Source organism: Alnus glutinosa, chromosome 7 (assembly GCF_958979055.1).
Source record: "Alnus glutinosa chromosome 7, dhAlnGlut1.1, whole genome shotgun sequence".
In the NCBI taxonomy this organism is placed as follows: domain Eukaryota; kingdom Viridiplantae; phylum Streptophyta; class Magnoliopsida; order Fagales; family Betulaceae; genus Alnus; species Alnus glutinosa.
In genome coordinates this window covers 1,673,351-1,693,077 of record NC_084892.1, presented here as the reverse complement: position 1 = coordinate 1,693,077, position 19,727 = coordinate 1,673,351, and the positions used below count along the sequence as shown (strand labels likewise).

The window sequence follows — 19,727 nt, the reverse complement described above, 5'->3', positions numbered from 1 at the left end:
AATATGTTTCTAGCATTATCTTTTATCTGAATTGCTAGCAAACTGGATAGTTAATTGTGAGAAAATCTTCGTAGGGTCTACCTGCCTAGACAAGTGCTTGGGCAATCTAAGATCTATCTAAACAGTTGGGTCGTATAAGAGTGTCTCTTACAATAACATTCGAAATTTCTAGCAATTTAAGTAAATAATTACCATTGATCATTATCCATGCCTAAACTAGACTTTGATTGAAAAATGTTTTCATTCTCCATATTATTTTTTCTTTTCAAAACAAAAACATTATTAACAAAAACCTCTCCCCATGATATTTTGTAGAGAAAATGAACATGTCGTGTGGAATGAAGGGTTCCAACTTCCAAATATGGGGGATAGATGGACAACTTAAATGAAAGCGTCTCAACCGACGACCTCAAGCCACATCAATTAGAGGCCATAGAGCTAACATATGTGCATCGTTATTAATTTATTTTCAACATCCCAATATTTAGCACTAATGTCTACCTAAATTATTGGTGTTGTTTGGCAAATACTTGTACAGAACAAAATAGTGGATTGTTAATTTTGAAATTAGTAAAAAGTGATGATGTAATATAAAGTAAAAAGAATTTGTAAAAAAAAAAAAAAAAAATTGTATTATTGTGAATTTTGTATTTGAATAGTAATAAAAAAAATTATTAATATGATATAAAAAGTGAAAAAAAAAATTAGAATATTTTGATGTTGATTATTATTGGGAAAAAAAAAATGAATAGTGACACCCACTATTCTGTTTCGTTCCTGGCTTTTCCAAACAAGCCCATTGATAAGTTACAAAACAGAACAGCATAATGTTGTTACTGTTCATGTACCTTTTTTTCTTTTTCTTTTTTTATATTTTTTACCACCAATCAACATCAAAACATTTTCACTTTTTTCACTTTTTATATCACATCAATAATTTTTTATTCCTATTCAAATAAAAAAATTCATTACAATACAAAACTTTTTCACTTTTTTATACAAATCCTTTTTATTTTATATCACATCATCACTTTTTACTAATTCTAAAACTAACAACGCACTACTCTGTTCTGTTCTGTACATATCTTTGCCAAACAAGCTCATTATTACAACATCAGACCCATCCCACTCAATTAGTTAGTTATTAATGCCGTCTAGTTGTTTTAAAAGTTGTGATTTAAAAAAATAACAATATTTTAAAATATACAGTAAGTATTTAGTAAAATTACGATTGAGTTGTTGAAATTACGATTCAACTTTTAAAATTGTGCATAGTTAAAATTGCATTCTCTTGCATGCAACCGTTATTTTTTTCAAATGAGACAAATATAATTTTGTTTAAAAATGTATATTTGGATTACAATCTTAAACCAATAATCCCATTATCCAAAATTCCACATTAGAGCGGGACTTTATATGAAAGTGCAAAATGCTTGGTCACATTCTTAGCTTCTATTTAGCCTATGGCTTAAGGTGTACAGTTTTTTTTATAGAATTTTTGATAATTTTATTATCCGAATTGCTAGTCATTTAAGCGGTAATTGTGAGAATTTTTATGAAATTTACATATCCGAATAGGTGATTAAACAATTTAAAATTTATTTAAACAAGTAAGATTCATATAACTTTCTCACAATTGTTGTCTGAACGAGATGGCTAAATAACCCAAAATTTTATTTAAACAAGTGAATCTCATATCAATTTGAAGAAGAAGAAGAAGGAGGAAAAAAATAAAAAATAAATAAAAAAATAAAGTTTGAAAGTCGGGATTGACCCACAAAAGTTGAAGTGACTTTCGATTAAAAAATAAAAAATAAAGACCGACATTCTAGTCAGGCTCAGAAAAAGAAGAAGACCAACAAGCAGTCAGATTAGCTTTTATCTTTTTTGTTTTTTATTTTTTGTTTTTTATTTTTTGTTTTCTGGGGCAGTCAGATAAAACTGCAGTCTCAGGCTTCTGCGTTCGCTTTATTTGGGTCTAGAAACATCTTTAAATCCCTGCGCGTCGTTTCATTTCCAATGAAATAATTTTGTCAGAATTGTTTTTAAAGAAATTAAATTGGAAGGCATTTCTTTAATTTAATTTATTAAACCAACATATATATTCCAAGATAATATAATGAGATAATTTTATTGTTGATCTTTAAGGTTGATCATAATTATTTTTTACTCCATGTGGTTCAAAAAGTTCATTAGAAGTACTCGTGATAAACAATAATTACAAATCACTTCTTAAACCAATTTTTCATCTAATAAATTAATAAATTTCGTTAGTCAGTCACATCACACCCAATAAAAAATCGATATATGTTCATTACAATAAATAAAAATATTAATTTTTTTAAAATAATAAAAATAAAACAAAGGGGTGGCTTTTGGCCCGGCCAATGGGGTTGGTTGCGTGTCACCCCCGGCCATTCTCAGGGGTGGCTCGCACCCCCAGTTAGATGAAAAACAGACAACTCCTTGGCCAACCCGTGACTTGAAACGAACAGAATCCACCTGTTTTCATCTTATCATACTTTTAACGCCACCCCAAGAACCTCCCTTTCCACAACCCTCTTGTTAATCAACAAAGAAACCCATCTCAGAAATCACAAACGTTGTCCAAGTAAGACGACAACAACAACTCCAGACAGATGCAAAGTGGGTCTTCTTTGTTCTTTCCTGATCCTAAAGATTTATATACAAGCAAAGAAAATGTAAGACGAACCTACCCGCAGTCCCAGCAGAAAATCTTGCCCCAGATTCCCAAATAATTGGGATATCAAAGGGAAGCAGGCAGACTCTGAAAGGAAGAGAGAACAAAGAAAAGAGAACGAAAGATTCTCTTCCCCTTTTTCCTCGATCTCCTGGGATTTAGGTTTTGGTGAAGGCAAGGGACTTTTCCCTGTGATTAAGTTTGATGAATGATTAAAGGCCACGGGGTGGCTGACCCCTTTGTGTTTTTTTTTTTTTTTTTTTTAAAGAATATATATATATATATATATTCATTTATTTATTTATTTTTATTTTATTTTATTTTTATTGTAATGGACACGTGTCAACTTTCTATTGGGTGTAACGTAACTGACTAACGGAATCTGTTAACTTTTGGATGGAAAATATGTTCAGGACTAATTTGTAATTATTGTTTACTACGAGAATCTCTTATGAACTTTTTGAACCACAGGAAGTGAAAAATAATTATGGCCAATCACAGGGACCAACAGTGCATTTATCTCTATAGAATTTTTAAATATATTTTTAATAAGATTAACACACCATGTAATTAACATCAATTTAGATTTTAGGATTGTTAATATTTTACACAATTTGTGAACCCAATATGAAATTAACGGGTTAGGGCTGAAATGTCTGATTCGTTAATTAAATTGGTCAGGTTATAATCGATTTATATAAACTTATACACAACATATTTAGGGTTTGCAATTTAATTATATAAATTTATAGTCTTATACTTACATCTCAGTACGATTTATATCCAACACACGAACAAAAATTACTACATTGACACGACCCGTATCCAACATGTTAACACAAATTTTCATCCCTCCACGTGTAAGTCTCATGCTTCTGCATGCTCACCGGCAGCTGACTGGGTGAATGGCAGAAAATTAGAACGCCAATCCCGCCTTCAATTTCTCCTCTCTCCTTTTCCACTTTATTGCAATGTGTTGGTAAGTAGAGGGCAAAACGCATCTTTATGAATCAGAAGATCGAATTAAAGAAAAGAAAGCTGAAGCAAGTCCTTCACTTTTTGCGACAGCATTACTATATATATACTCATGAAGATGAAGGCTGAGAGTTGGGAGTGTGTACCACCAATGAGCCCACCATGTGGCATTGAAAATCAGAAAAATTTAAATTTAAATAAATGATTTCTTTTTTTTTTTTGGATTAAAAACAAAACTTTTGAAGATAATTCTCCAGCTGGAAAGGTAACAATTGTATCAGGGTTTGCTCTGAAAAAACAGTAACCTGAAAATTGCCTAGATTTTGACCTAGTTTAGGCTTGGCTAGCTTCCTTTGAACGTACGTAGCTAAATTCAATTATTCAAAACAACAGTGACAGGTACAATAGTTCACTATTGATACACCTGGAATTTATCCCCAGCTAGCCTTGGCCAGATAACTCATTTTAGGTGTTGACAAGTCCAGATTCAAATCGGCCTAACAACATCATTTCAACGGCTGTAAAAGAATCATATTAGACTGCTGTATAGTACTTAATTAATCACTATCTTCGTTAAAAAAGTTTATACTTCTATGCATGAACGAGTTCCGAACAATTCACGCTGAATGTGGTATGGAAGCATCACTAGATATAATCTCCTTATGTGACAAACAGTTAATATTTAATGTCATTTGACTCGCGCTAAAAAAAGAGATAGGAGACGGTCCTTTAAAGTATATCAACATTTTATCCCATGCAATAAAGTGCTGCATATTAATCACACTAATTCTTTGTGAATATATATGTTAACCCAATTGGATTTGGACGTTCTACATTAAGAAAAAAGTGTATAAATTAATTAATCGAGGTGTTAAGCCATGTCTGTTTCCACGATATTCCGATCATCATTATGGGGGCAGTAGATCGAGCAACTTTGCTTTCTGATGACTTAAAGTTGTGTGCTTTTTCCTTCCACGATATGATGGAAAGGAAGGAAGAGGGAACAGCAGACAAATCATTATGTATTATATTCAATTTATTCTCTTTTGTGTTTTTTCTTTCCTTTTCTTTTTCCCTAGTTCTATCTTTACGTAATTTATAACCTTAAAAAAAAAAAAAAAAAAATTCTTCTCAGAGAAAATCCTTCCAATTGATATATATATATATTACAATCTGTTAAAAAAAAATTAATGCTATCTATTAAACTTACATTTATTCTTATTAAAGTATGCGATTTTCATATATTTTTAATAGAATTACTCAATTAATTATCAAATCAAATGCATTTTATGTAACATTAAGAAATGTACGTGAGACTATATTAGAAAAATCTTAAACTAGTTTAAAGGAAATCTTTCCCCAAAACCTATGTATATATATATATATATATAGTTTGTTGGCCTTATATGACATTGACTCTGGAGGGTGCTGCGTGCACCATTGAATTTGAATACTTCTTCTTCCCCGAAAAAAAAAGTCTAAGGTGATAACTTTAATTGTATATTAATTAACCCATCTGCCAATATGGTCTGATCATTACTCTTTACTATGGAACTCATTGTGGCAGGGATCGATGATGCATGCCCATTTGTCAAGATTATGAGCTATCTCATTGCCTCATTGGTGCTTCGATCAGAGACTGCTTCTTGGAACTTTCTACCATGTCAAAATTTAAGTATTGTAGGTCTATTTCAATCCACTGGTTGGTCATGGTTCTAGCTAGCTCGATCATTGGTTTTGATACCAATTTTGCTTCATTACAATTGGGTAGGAGTGATAATTTTTTACATGACCCACGATTACAATACGAATCCAACACAAAAATTAACGGATTAATTAGGGTTTAAATATATGACCCGTTTATATAATTAAATGGACTGATGATTTATAATTAACCTATATAGCAATACAATTAGACTATCCTGACAAACTGTATCGCTGCGACTGGAAATTTGGCGACCAATTAAGAGGATGGTTAGTGAGGATCATGCTAATTCGTGCTCCTTGTAGGCTCCATTTTCTTCTTGTAGGGAAATAACTTGATTATATGCAAAAGTAATAAAGCAGCTGTGGATTCTGTTGCTGATTGAGAATTGATGAAGGGCGAAGGGATTAAAATATATAAATATAGAGTGACTCTTTGTTATTATGTAGAAAGAAACCAGCTTGAGTCAACCCTACCGACAGTTGTAATATGGAATCCATTCAATTGCTAGGAGCTACCACATGCAATAACCGTGCTCTAAGCTCTTGAGCTCGATCTTTGGAATTCGCAGGATCAAAAGTCACAGTAGAGAATCCATAAATCATAATTTAATAACCATGGCATGATCTTCTTTTTTTAAGGGAACAGATCCTTTCATTCTTCTTGGAACTTAAAAAAAAAAACTATTTGATGGTATTAATTAAATTTACAGCATTTAACCTTGTCTATGTATACCATTTAATGTAAAATCTAATCTTAACATGAAATAAAATGATTTTTTTTTTTTTTTTCATTTCACTTGAAATTAAGAGGATCTTAATTCTTTTATAATTTTCTACACGTAGACTGTCTACGTGTGATTAGAGTCAAAAGTTGTCAGCATTTAACATTCTTTAATTTCATGCTTACACTTATTAAAAATTATAAAGATATATAAATATAGCATTTTTCTGATAAAAAAAATTTGCAATTTAGGGCTCCCTACTCCCTGGCTAGTGGCTACTATGCATGCAAAATATGCAGGGCACCCAAAATGTTGAATTGGTTAAAGAAAAAGAGAAAAAAGAGAAGACTCCCCCACTCATTCAATTTGAGAGGAGTGGGAGGGAAGTGCAATCATTCTCCCAACCACCCCCCACAGTCATTCCCATAATATTAATTATTATTGTCACCTTTAATCATACCCACTCCCTCCCACCCTTTAATCATCATACCTCTTCCCCTCACTAGACCACCATGACATGAGAAAGAAAGCATAGATACTGTTTAATTTTCTCATATATTATTTTTTAACTTAGGAGAGAGAGAGAGAGAGAGAGAGAGATGACTCATAAGGTTGAGGTTTGAACATAATTATACAACAATTTTTAAAACACTCTCCTCCTTGCCTACTCTTCCCGCTCACACACCCAAAAACACCAAGCGAGGATGAAGAAAAATCCTTATCCCTTACTCTTAGCCTTAGCCTTTGCCTTGGACTTCCTTTCCCTCTCTCTCTCTCTACCAAACGACACAGACGCACTCACCCGCTTTCGCCTCCAGACCGACGCCCACGGTGAGCTCCAGTCCAACTGGAGCGGCGGCGACGCCTGCGCCGCTGCATGGCTTGGTGTCCGCTGCTCCTCACACCACAGCCGAGTCATTGCTCTCTCACTCCCTTCGCTCAACCTCCGCGGCCCGCTCGGCTCTCTCGCCCAGCTCGACCAGCTCCGCTTTATAGACCTCCACAACAACCGAATGAACGGCACCGTTTTACCCCTCACCAACTGCACCAACCTCAAGCTCCTCTACCTCTCGGGCAACGACCTCTCCGGCGGGATCCCACCGGAGATATCCTCCCTCCAGCGCCTCCTCCGCCTCGACATATCCGACAACAACCTCCGAGGCCCGATTCCGAAACAATTGACTTCCTTGACTGGGCTCCTCACGCTTCGGTTGCAGAACAACGCGCTCTCTGGGGTGGTTCCCGACCTCTCTGTCTCTCTGGTGAACCTCAAGGAGCTGAACCTGACGAGAAATGAGCTGTACGGTCGGTTACCGGACGGATTGCTGAGAAAATTCGGCGAAAAAAGCTTTTCCGGGAACGAAGGGCTATGTGGGTCGAGCCCGTTAGCGAATTGCTCGTTCACAGATGTTCTTCCGGCGTCGGCTTCGTCTCAGACGACAGTGCCGTCGAACCCGAGCTCGTTTCCCCAAGCGCCTGCGACAAGTCAAAGCAAAGGAAGATCGCGAAAGGGGCTGAGCACCGGTGCAATAGTGGCGATTGCGGTAGCGAACTGCGTGGCGTTGCTAGTGATCGTGTCGTTCGTGGTGGCGCATTACTGCGCGAGAGACCGGAGCTTCTCGAGCTCGATGACCGGGAGCGAGAGTGGGAAGAGGAGGAGGAGCAGCTATGGTGGGAGTGAGAAGAAAGTGTATGCGAACAATGGAGGTGGAGATAGTAGCGATGGGACTAACGCTACGGACCGAAGTAAGCTCGTGTTCTTCGACAGGAAGAAGTTTGAGCTGGAGGATTTGCTGCGTGCGTCGGCGGAGATGCTTGGGAAGGGGAGCTTGGGGACGGTGTACAAGGCGGTTCTCGATGACGGGGGCGTCATGGCGGTGAAGCGGCTCAAGGACGCGAACCCGTGTGCGAGGACGGATTTTGAGCAGTATATGGATGTGATTGGGAAGCTCAAGCACCAAAATATTGTGAGGTTTAGAGCTTATTACTATGCCAAGGAGGAGAAGCTTCTTGTCTATGATTATCTTCCCAATGGGAGCTTGCATTCACTTCTTCATGGTCAGTATGTTTTAATAAACAAAAAATGCATGTCATAATTACATACATTTTGGACTCTTCATAGACTGAATTGAAGAAAATTCTTCTGATCCGGCAAAAACTTTGTTCAATTAGTTATACTTCTTCATATATATATTGTGGTATGTTTGAATAACTATGTTGTGTGGTTCTTGATATATGTTTGGTTTATACAAATTTAGGGAATCGGGGTCCCGGGAGAATTCCTTTGGATTGGACTACGAGGATCAGCTTGGTGCTAGGAGCGGCTCGAGGGCTTGCAAAAATTCATGAAGAGTACAGCATATCGAAAATACCTCATGGGAATGTGAAATCTTCGAATGTGCTCCTTGACAAGAATGGCGTGGCTTGCATTTCTGATTTTGGACTCTCGTTGCTTCTAAACCCCGTTCATGCCATTGCAAGATTAGGAGGCTACAGGGCTCCTGAACAAGCAGAGGTCAAGAGGCTGTCTCAAAAGGCAGATGTGTACAGTTTCGGGGTCTTGTTGCTGGAGGTTCTTACAGGGAGAGCTCCATCCCAGTACCCTTCACCGACTCGGCCACGAGCCGACGAGGAGGAACAGGCTGTGGACCTTCCCAAATGGGTTCGATCGGTTGTGAAGGAAGAGTGGACCGCTGAAGTGTTCGATCAGGAGCTTTTAAGGTATAAGAACATTGAGGAAGAGCTTGTGTCGATGCTTCATGTGGCGTTGGCCTGTGTGGTGCCACAGCCTGAGAAGAGGCCAACAATGGTGGAAGTGGCAAAGATGATAGAGGACATCAGGGTGGAGCAGTCCCCTCTTGGGGACGATTACGATGAATCGCGCAATTCACTTTCGCCTTCGCTTGCCACCACTGAAGATGGCCTGCCTTGAGGCATCCTCATCTTAAATTGCCTCAGTAATTTCCCAGTACTAAATCGGTTGCTTCTATCCTCATTTATATCCTCCATTTTTCATTTGCATTATCTCGCTGCAAATTCTGGCTGTTGCAGACAATCTTGTTAGAACCTATGGTTGCTCTCTGTAATATTTGTAAGCTTTATGTTTTCCAGCTTTGTTGGTGGTGGAGATATCTGATGGTCTCGTTCATTACCCAACAACACAGTTCTATTATTAGTCTTGTGTTATGTAATTTAGTTTTGCTATTAGTTATTTTCAAAGCAAGAGAATCTCAGGACTGGTGGTTGTCCAGGCTGAGTTTTTTGCTCTCCCAATGGCCTACTTACCCTGCAAGCTCCCGTGCCTCCGAAACTTATCTCCAGAGGAGGCAGCACTCCTCAATACACAAACAATTTTCACATTTATGTCAAATTAATACACTTTCAAAAAAAAAAAAAAAAAAACCCCTCCAAAACACGTTAACACCTCTTTGCTCTTTGTCCATCCTCTTGAAACACAAATTTGATAATCAGCCTACCAACATGGAAGAGTGGCATTAGTTCCACTCATATTCCTCACTTTCCACTCTTCAACAGACAACCTAATACTGGAGAAGGCTAAAATAAACCAAATCCTGATCATCTACAGTAACCCTTCAAATTCCAGAACCTCAATAGTTTCTGAGGTTTAGATCCTTCATCAAGTTTTAAAAATGAACTATATACGAACACAATCATCTCACAGAATGCGAATATTTCAATCATACAGCATTCTACACCCCCCCCCCCCCCCCCCCCAAAAAAAAAAAAAATTACAATATTAGGAAGCATTATTTAGCAGTTCAATAACACATTTAAAATTTAAAATATCCGAATTCCATCGTTCCTGTTACAGTAAAACAATTACAATCTATAAGGACACTCATGACTTTGAACTGTGTATCTTGCTCTAACACCCACTATCAGTACACTCACTGTTAATTATTCGCCCGAATTAACTGTTCTATCCCAACTAATGCTTCTGTTAAGTCAACAACATTTACAGATATAAAATACAAGAAAAATCGGCACCTCACTAATAAGATGCAGATATCAAACAGAGCAAACAGTAAATAATCAACGAATAGCACAGGCCTTGCCGAACCTTTAACCACCTCTCATGTGCATTACAGGTGGCAAATTATGAATCAAGAGAACCATCCAAGCCTCGGTAAAGAGTAGCCGGCAGCTGAACTAAAGGCGCCCACCAACTTTTCTAAGAAGGTCTATTAACTTGACATAGCATCTGAGGTTACAAGACCTAATAATGCATCAGATAAGAGTCTCATAGATATTAGCTAATCCTTCCGGTTTGATCAATCAATGTACCAACTTGCTCTCCACAGAGTGCTTTTGAGATGTTGCCAGGCTCAAGAAGATTAAAGACCACAACTGTACATAAAAAATAAAAATAAAAAATTAATTGGTATGGGATTCAATCATGATAAACAACCCCAAAGTACTTTTCGGTTCATTTGATTACTATTGACAGCTTATCATACCCAGTAACCCAGGATGGTAACTCACATACTTTTACAACAAAAGTAGACAATTAGATAACATAGTGCATGTAATCTACTTAGCCGCTTCCTGCTGTATTCTCCCAGTGTACTAAAGGGCGCCTCACGTTTTTTATAAGATTGGCTTATTACTTATCCAAAAAAAAATAATTGTTAAAACAGATAGGACTAATTTTCTGTGAAAAAATGAACTGAGATAAGTGACAAAATGAACTCAAAATGTCTATCAATATAAACAACCCCAAAGTACTTTTCGGTTCATTTGATTACTATTGACAGCTTATCATACCCAGTAACCCAGGATGGTAACTCACATACTTTTACAACAAAAGTAGACAATTAGATAACATAGTGCATGTAATCTAGTTAGGCGTTCCCTTCTGTATACTTCCAGTGTACTAAGGGGCGCCTCACATTTTTAATAAGATTGGCTTATTACTTATCCAAAATAAAAATAAAAAAAATTGTTAAAACAGATAGGACTAATTTTCTGTGAAAAAAATGATGAACTGAGATAAGTGACCAAATGAACTCAAAATGTCTATCAATATAAAGATGCACCCCGAACCAAAACAAACTACACAAACCAGGAGTGTTGTTCTCTTCACAGTAGTTAAGTGCCATTGCGTCCATGGGGGTGACTCCCCTGGAGGCCAAATCCCTGAAAGATATGTGCTCAAATGTAAAATTGTTGTCCCGGGAGGTACAGTCATACACACCATCAACATTGGTACCCTTGAGGACTGCCTCTGCATGAACTGAGGAAAAAAAGAGCACTAAATTCACATAAGATCTAAAAGGTGTGTGCAAACATGTGCTTGCCTGTTGCGTCTGCATAAATTTACATGTCTGTGCATGTGTGGGTGTTAGAGCACGCACATGCATGAGAGAGAGAGAGAGAGAGAGAGAGAGAGAGAGAGAGAGAGAGAGAGAGAGAGAGCATGTGCACCAGTATGATTCAAAATTTTGGTAATTTGAGAAAATTAAATGCATTAACTTTTGATGAGGTAGATACATACCCTCTGTAGCTCGAACAGCCGCAGCAGTGTCAGTGGTGAAGGGTGGATTTCCAAAACTGGCACCAGTACCACCAAAAATTACGACTCTGCCTTTTTCCAGATGCCGGATGGCCCGTTGCCTATTGTATGGTTCAGCAACTTCCAGCATTGCAAATGCAGTTTGCACATGTGTCTGAACTCCCATCTTCTCTAATGCTGACTGGAGCAATACGGAATTCATCACAGTTGCCATCATACTGGTGCATATTATGAGTTAGAACCATAAGACTTTATCATGGGAAAAAAAAAAAACATAAAACAATGAAATATATTTATGTATATATCTGTTAAGTTAAAATGTGTATATATATATAGAGAGAGAGAGAGAGAGAGAGAGAAAAGAAAAAAAAAAAAAACACAGCCGAAAATGTCCTCCTATGCAACAGAAAATTATTATTTACAGTTCCTCCTAATCAGGGAGGCAATATCAACTCAGCCATATGTAAGTCCTCAGCTTACAGACATTATTATCTACCCCCTCCTTATCAAGAGCAAAAGCAAAAAGGAAAGCCACTTTTGTCCAATAGAACGAGAGAGAGAGAGAGAGAGAACTGCTCAAGCATATGCTCAAGCACCACATCCGAACCAACCCTCCCAACAGTATACATATGTTCAACACTCCCCCAGAGAACCCGCTCAAGTATGAGAAGCATAAGACGCCTTACGTACACAGGAACAAACAAAACTACCCACAAGAAGAAACCCAAATAAACTCTCAACCCTAAGACCCTCATACCCAGAACCCACGTGTAATGCTCTGAGCCAAGTAATAAGAATATTACGTAATGCTCTACAGAAGTATACATGTAACTGATGTAAGGGAATTAAGAATTCAACTTTGCTACTGAGTGGTTACACGGACAGTTTGTTATGCATACAAATCAGATTTAAAACCAAAGAAAAACCCGTTATCTTTTCATTGCATTTTTAGAAGCTGTCTTTCAATGCACCTTCTCCTGTTTTATTCTAGATCTATTTAAACAGAACAACATTCAGCAACAGATAAAGCAGTGGCAAATGGGTTTCAGAACAGATGCAGCCAAGTTCATAAAATTTTATTAAGACAGTTGAATAAGATGTATAGCATATTGTGTGACAATTATCAATTTATCATCACTAGACCCCCAAGAAAACTTCAAAAAAAAAAAATCCTAAAATTTCATCTTACGCACTTCATTTTCTTCAGGTATAACCATAACTCAAAAGAAAAGGCACTATAATTCCAGAATGCAAAGCCTTCTAAAACTAACAACATTACCCAATTTGGTATGCAGTACATCTTTCTAAACCTGTTGCATTTACCCATGTATCTCCGCAAAAAAAGTTACGACCGCCTATAACAATTGCCACCTGGGATATCACAAAAAAAGAAGCATGTTCAACGTCAGCTCAAACAGTCAGCAAAAATCCCATGTTGCAGAGAGCAATCAAACCAAAATTAATACCTCTACACCAAGGCGGGAAGCCATTGCAACTTCTCTTGCAATCAACATTACAACCTGACAATCAAGAAGAAAATAATAATTTAACTTCAGTTCACAGCCCAGATAACACATTAGGATTAGACTATTTACTCACTAAAGAGGTCAATATTCAAGCTTATACCATCAATGTTTCTATATCTATAATGGGATTACACCAAACCTTTGGGTCAATATTGTTAGGGCCAGTGCCAGCAAGAGCAACACCACTAACTTTGAAGACTACTCTCCGCCATCTAGGGTTTGATATTGATTTTGATTTGACATTGTTTACCTGACCTAGAGGACCAGGCAATGCAATTGCAGATCTGCAAAAGCAAATTTGATATAACACACTAAGTATTAAAATGGTACATTAGCCTCATGATGTTCACAATAAACAAGAATGCAAACAATAGTTCATCCAAACTGACATAATTTAATATATAAACTAGGAAACCAGTATTCAATATGAAAGTCAGAGATAGAGAACGTCAAAATTTTGAAACTATCAAACTTGGGATCAAATCATACCGATGGCAATAAAACCAATTATAACCAAAGTCCATGCCAAGTAAACAACCAGGCCCCTACAAGTAAAATTTACCTCAGACCTTAATGGCCCTGAAACTGGAATGGGGAGGACTACTTGATACATTGGCTATCACACAAGGAATTATGCAATTCAAAATCTTTCCAAACACAAAATATGGTCTTCTTCTAATCAAGAGAAAAATGCTGATAAAAAACTCAAAAGTAAAAGCAATTCACTGTATTCACACCTATTGGATCCAGTTCACTAAGTTTTACATTTCCTCATACAAACTGATCAAGTAGAAGAAGATATAAGAATTAATGATGCATGGAACTCGCAACAGTGCATAATTAATAATGCCTAGTTTAAGTTTCAGCAAGACTGTGTTGAACCAAAAGCATGAAGTGAAGGATTGTAGAATTCCCGTTTATAAGCATATATAAATTGTAAATAATCATATGATGATGAAAATTAAATACATACTCGCTGAAAAAATAAGCAATATCCTTACATATGAAAACAATTCAGATGGTGTGTATCAACCGCATCAACAAAAGTACAAACGCATAAAGCACAAATGCTTGAAATTTACATTTATATACATAGAGTTGCACATACCAACAAAGATTGCCAACAAGTACATACCCTACACCAGGGTGTCAATTATAATCAATTGGCATCCACACAACCAACAACAAAAATATAAGTTCTAGGAGCATGAGGAGACCAGCCATGTACATTTTTCAGGATAGGCACCCGTTAGTTTTCAGACACCTGCTTATAAGTTCAGCTGCAGCTAGGTGCTTTTCCATCTAACTACTTATCCATTTTCACAAGCAGAGAGCACCTCTAAAATCTCAGCTGGTTGCTGATAGCTACTTGTAAACATTCCAAAGAACACGATGATGTATAAACATTAGTCAGAGAGAAAGTGGGAGAGCAAATTCATGCTCCTTAATTTGCAAAAAATATTTGTTTCTAATTATGAATATTGTATAAAAAAAATACTGTTTATTTACGTTTCTGTTGCTCCTATTGCATTTTATGCTACACTGGAGCTACAAATAAAACCAGTTACTAGGATTATTCCATAAATCCTTCCTCGTACTTGGTTGCGCCCTTTCGCTTTAAATAAATTTAGTGTTGTACTCGCTAAAAAAAAAAAAAAATTGGTGGCGAGACTGTGAGAGCAAGACTAATAATGTGTACCCAAAACATTGGGAATCAATATCCCCGATCCACTAGCACCATGCTAAGAAAACTGGACTCTCAAATCACTTACTCCTACCAATTTTAGGCAGAATTTCTTATCGAAAAACCAAAAGCATAAAGCATTTTCTGCAAATTGCTATCTCACAAATGTAGAATAAATAATAACGCCATTGTAAACAGATTCAGCAACAGCGTTTGCAAACAGCGCAAATAATATACCTCTTCGATTGCCTAGGGGTGCTTGTGGCCGAGCCACCACCTTTATCGTCATCGGTAGCGGTCTTTACCGGCAGCGAATTCCCGACTATGAGTTCCATCTGCTTGAACCACGGCCAGTGGCTGACCGAAACGCCGCCGTTGCTCATCCTCTGGCGCTCGAGCTTGTAGCGCTTCTTCAGATTGTCCACCTTGTTCTTGCACTGTTCCACGCTCTTAGTCTGCTTCTCGCACCGCTCGCTCACCGTCGCCGCGACCTCCTCCCAGTCCCTCCCTCGCAGGTTCCCTCGGTTCAGCTGCGTGAACTTCTCCGTGTACGCGTCGAGCAGGCAGGAGATCGCCGCGTCGCTCCACTCCTCCCTGTCCTTCCGGTAATCACCGCCGCCTGACGTGCCCGCACCGCCGGAAGAAGATTTCGATTTCTTGTTGTTATTGTTGTTGTTGCTGTAGCCGTAATTGTTGGTAGCTCCGTCGCTGAGCTCCTCACGATCCTTCCTCTTATCGCTCCGTACATCGACGACTCTAACCCTAGCCGGATCGGAGCCATTGTCGAACGCGTTCGAACACAAAACGGCGTCGTTGTAGTCTTCTCCGTCGTCATCTTCCTCTTCTTCCCCGCCACTAATTCTCTGCGGGCTCCCGGCGGCGGCGGATGAGGGGGAGATGATCGGTTGGGTCGGAGGTGGTGGCGCGTGGACCGTAGTCGCCCTCGCTCCGAAGCGGTGGGACGCGTAGGATTGGTGGAGGTGATGAGAGTTTGGGATTTGGGGATGGTTAGGGTTTGATTGGTGGTGGTGGTGATCGTCATCGAGGAGAGAGAAGTCGTCACAGGAGGCCATTAGAGGACGTTAGTCGGGGTTAGGGCTTGGGGAACGACGACGTTAGCGGAGAAGGATGGGAAATTGGGAACTCGGAGGAGGTGTCTTGACGGAACCGTCAGAGTTGGTGGGGGATGGCCCGTCACAGCTTCTGACGGTCCCGTTAAGTGGTTGATAAAACGTACTGGCGCGTGGAAAGTGAGTGGGACCCGGATAGGTGAGAGTGAGAATCGGCATCGTACATCTTTTGGTTTTTGCATGCTGATCAAATCATGTGCTTTTGTTTGCCCTGCACTTGTACTCCGCTTAGCACTTGCACTTGTCCTCCGTCTAGCACCGTCTAGGCATCTTGGAGGGCTGCTACACTTACGCCCAATTCCTCACATTCAAATGCGTACATTCTGATGTGGCATTACATATTAGATTTCTTTTTTTTTTCTTTTTTTTTTTTTCTTTTTTTAACATTTTTCATTCTCCAATTTTTTTTTTTCCCTCCTTATCTCCTCTCCCGTGCTCCTCCATCTTCCCTCTCCCTCCCACCTTCTGCCGAAAGCCACCCACCGACGACCATCAAAACCCAAATCTTGGGGTCCAGTATTGCCTTTGCCACTGCTTCGACTCACCAAAGTTGTCCCACCTCATAGTATATGTTATATGTGCATACAGTTTTACTCCCAGGGTATCATGTTATAGACGATCCGAATCATATATGTGTTATGTGGATAGCATGGCAACCACACGGAATGACGAAAGTGTGAGCTATCGGCCGGGCGGCCTTCACCTAGAAAAATTCCAAACCCAGTACAACTCTCCATTGTGACGACAAGATGAGCCCATAATTGTCCTTTGGGACGAGCCAAACGTGCACCGCTCATGATTAAAAGCGGAATTGGGCCAATGGAGGTTAAAACTTACATGTTATATAAATGATACATGCATTTGATCTAATTATATTTAATTTAACTAATTCTTTATTTGTAGAAGTATTTAAACTCCATTTAGAATTTCTGAAAAAAAAAAAAAATTACATTATTATTATTGTGTTTTCCTTACTAAGTTGTCAAACTCACCCATTTTTCTCCCTAATCTTTTCAGATGACACTATAGACTGGAGTCTTTTCTTTATGGATGGCATAGAACCCACCCATAAGAGCAATAGATCGATAAAGACCGGCCTAACTTTTGTATTGTGCATATTTTTTTGAAATTCCTAAAAATATGATGTAATAACTAAAAAACTACTATATATATAATGAAATATAGCCATGTGCTATTCCTGAAAAAAATGTGTGCATGTTTTAAATTATGGGGATGTTTTATAACTCTAAGTTCGTGTTCTCCTTATATTCCAAAACGGGGGACGTGATAGTGCGTGTCATGGAAAAACCAGTCGAAGTGAGCAGATATGACTCCAAAGAAAAAAAACCTAAACAAAGAAAAACCAAGTAAAAAACTTCGTAGGAAAACACATCAGAAAGTTGCTCCCCAACCAAAATCCCATGAAGTCTTCTACTGGAGAAGATTAACCACTAACGAATTTAACCCGAGGAAACAAAAACTCTAAAGCCCAAAAACTCCACTAACTCCAGACAGAAAAGAGCAATAAACCTCCTCCACCCTATAAGGACGAGGGGGAAAAACTCCACTGGAAAAAGGAGGCGTTGAAACCTTCCCCCCTGAACACCTAACAAAACTGCTTTTGCTATCTAGGGCCGGCTCTAGGGAGAAAGATTGTGACTTTTACTATTGCTATTCAAGTCACGATTATAATTGTTGAACGCAATCACTATTATTGCTAGATCGCTTCTATTGTTTTTGATAAACGCGCAACTTTTATTACTTTTGAACTTTCAATGCGCATCCACTAATACTATTATTGGTCAACGCACAATTTCTATTACAGCTGAGAATGACATTACCATCACTACCGAGCTCACCAATATTACTGTCACTGAACACGTACGTATTATCACAACTGATTTGGGCTAAAAAAGAGTTGTCCGCCTTATTTATAACACGTGGACAACAACCAAAAAAGTGTCCCAACATATTCTAACATCAAATGTCACGCAAAATACATTATTAAATGAACATGTACCTCATCTAGCTTAGGGCCTACGCATTATATGTCGAGAGTCAATTTCTTTTTTTTAAAAAAAGAAAAAAGAAAAAAAGAAAAAAAGTCTTGTTGTGGCGGTGTAGACGATAACTAGTGGGATTATAAAAACTATGCACCATTAATTCAACTATGGCCTACGAAGTATGCTAAAGCGTGCCTGCCGCAACCTAAATTGCCAATTGGACCCTTCAAAGTGGACAGCATATTTAAATGTTTGATTCTCCCTTTTGCTCTAAATCAAAAGATATATTCTGAAAAATCACGACTAAAAATACTATAGTACATTTGTTTAATACTATATTTATTAAATAAATTTAATTAAAATTAATAAATATTTAATATTTTTTGATCTCGAAACTACCATCCAATTTTTATATATGAAACTGAATTTTTACGGGTATAACTTATCTTAAAAGTTTTAAAGATAGAATAACTCGGATCCGAATTTTAACAATTTTATTGTTCGAATTGTTAATAATTCAAAAAATTAGATAATCTCTAAGTCTCTTATATGGTCATATTTACTATCAAATTGCTAACAATTAAGATAACACCATTATTGAGAATCTCTGTCCCCAAACCTTTACCTAACTTGTTCTTATTAGCTTAAAAATGGGATAATGGACAATTTCTTACGTGGTTTTTTTTAAAAAAAAAAACATGAGAGGTAATTTTGGTTATTTTATCTATTCGTTTTAACTTAAAAATTGATTTGGACAAAGAAAATAAATCGAAGGTGATACTTTGAATTAGAGTACGGTTGCGATAAATTTAAAATATATTTACTCTAGAATTTGTTAATGGTTGAAGGTCATTTATTCGAACATTTCCCTTTCCCTAAAGTTACTCGCGAAGAAGAAAAGACTATGAAGATGAAAAGAGATTCATGGATTATACACGACTTGGTGGAGTGCGGGAAGTTATAAATTATTATTAGTATTATTATTGTTGTTGTTGTTGGTATAGTTTTCGGTACGACGTGAACGATAAGTTATTTGGTGCTCTTCGCGCTCTCACGATCATTGCAAAACAACTAAAATCAATAGACATTTTTGAAAATCTCGCTCTAATGCATAAATTAGCTTATGATAAAAAAGTATCCTCAATTAACTTTCATATGTAAATGTTCATTGTAACAAATATTTTACTTTGAATCATTTGCTATAAAGTAGAGAGGGCTTATATTGACTAAAAATAGCTAATATGAGTCATTTTAAAGCATTTGCAGAAGATGCTGCACCTAATTGTTATTAAGTGTAATCTCTTATGTGTGTACTACAAAAAATTAAGGCATCTATGTCATTTTAAAAAAGTCTCAAACCAAAGAAAAAGGACATTAAAGCGCTGTATGACCTTTTAAACAAGCCTATTTTAGATAATGATCTAGAATAAAAATGCATGCAAATTAAGTTTTATTCCCATGTGTTTGGCATAGAGGCCTACGTTAATATAATATCCTTCCATTTTAATATATTTTCAGCAAAATAGGTAACAAGAAGAGGTTAAAATCCTGATTCTTTCACTGTTGAGACGAGAGTGATCAAATTCGTTGCAAAATCTTGTAATGCCTTTAAAAAAGTGGATTGGCTACCCAAGCCTATGCAACATGGAAGAGTGCAAACAATACTATTTAGGAAGATTGTTAAAATGGTTTAATTACCGTTTATGTGGTTTGATCTTATAACAAATAAATCAACGTATTTTTAAA

At 37.4% G+C, this 19,727-nt stretch overlaps 2 protein-coding genes across 2 annotated transcripts; one reads left to right on the top strand and one right to left on the bottom strand.

The window, feature by feature from the left end:
• The first annotated feature begins 6,703 nt into the window (after positions 1–6,703).
• Positions 6,704–9,341, top strand: LOC133873052 (leucine-rich repeat receptor-like protein kinase PXC1). Its single transcript, XM_062310765.1, has 2 exons — positions 6,704–8,163; positions 8,364–9,341. Exons 1-2 carry the CDS (start codon positions 6,810–6,812, stop codon positions 9,035–9,037), a joined length of 2,028 nt encoding a protein of 675 aa, XP_062166749.1. The 5' UTR covers positions 6,704–6,809; the 3' UTR covers positions 9,038–9,341.
• Positions 9,342–9,872: 531 nt separating this feature from the next.
• On the bottom strand, positions 9,873–16,072 carry LOC133873076 (uncharacterized). Its single transcript, XM_062310794.1, has 7 exons — positions 15,086–16,072; positions 13,304–13,448; positions 13,105–13,158; positions 12,918–13,009; positions 11,621–11,856; positions 11,189–11,359; positions 9,873–10,473 (listed from the first exon to the last, which is right to left on the bottom strand). The coding sequence occupies exons 1-7, from the start codon at positions 15,919–15,921 to the stop codon at positions 10,376–10,378; spliced, it is 1,632 nt and encodes a 543-aa protein (XP_062166778.1). The 5' UTR covers positions 15,922–16,072; the 3' UTR covers positions 9,873–10,375.
• Positions 16,073–19,727: the final 3,655 nt, after the last annotated feature.

Excerpts from the sequence above, each read along its gene's own strand:
- LOC133873052 (XM_062310765.1), top strand. The coding sequence starts at position 6,810 with ATGAAGAAAAATCCTTATCCCTTACTCTTAGCCTTAGCCTTTGCCTTG. Across the intron at positions 8,164-8,363 it reads CTTGCATTCACTTCTTCATG|GGAATCGGGGTCCCGGGAGA; the intron begins GTCAGTATGTTT and ends ATACAAATTTAG.
- LOC133873076 (XM_062310794.1), bottom strand. The coding sequence starts at position 15,921 with ATGGCCTCCTGTGACGACTTCTCTCTCCTCGATGACGATCACCACCAC. Across the intron at positions 13,449-15,085 it reads ACCCCTAGGCAATCGAAGAG|ATCTGCAATTGCATTGCCTG; the intron begins GTATATTATTTG and ends TTGCTTTTGCAG. Across the intron at positions 10,474-11,188 it reads TGAAGAGAACAACACTCCTG|TTGTGGTCTTTAATCTTCTT; the intron begins GTTTGTGTAGTT and ends TTTTATGTACAG.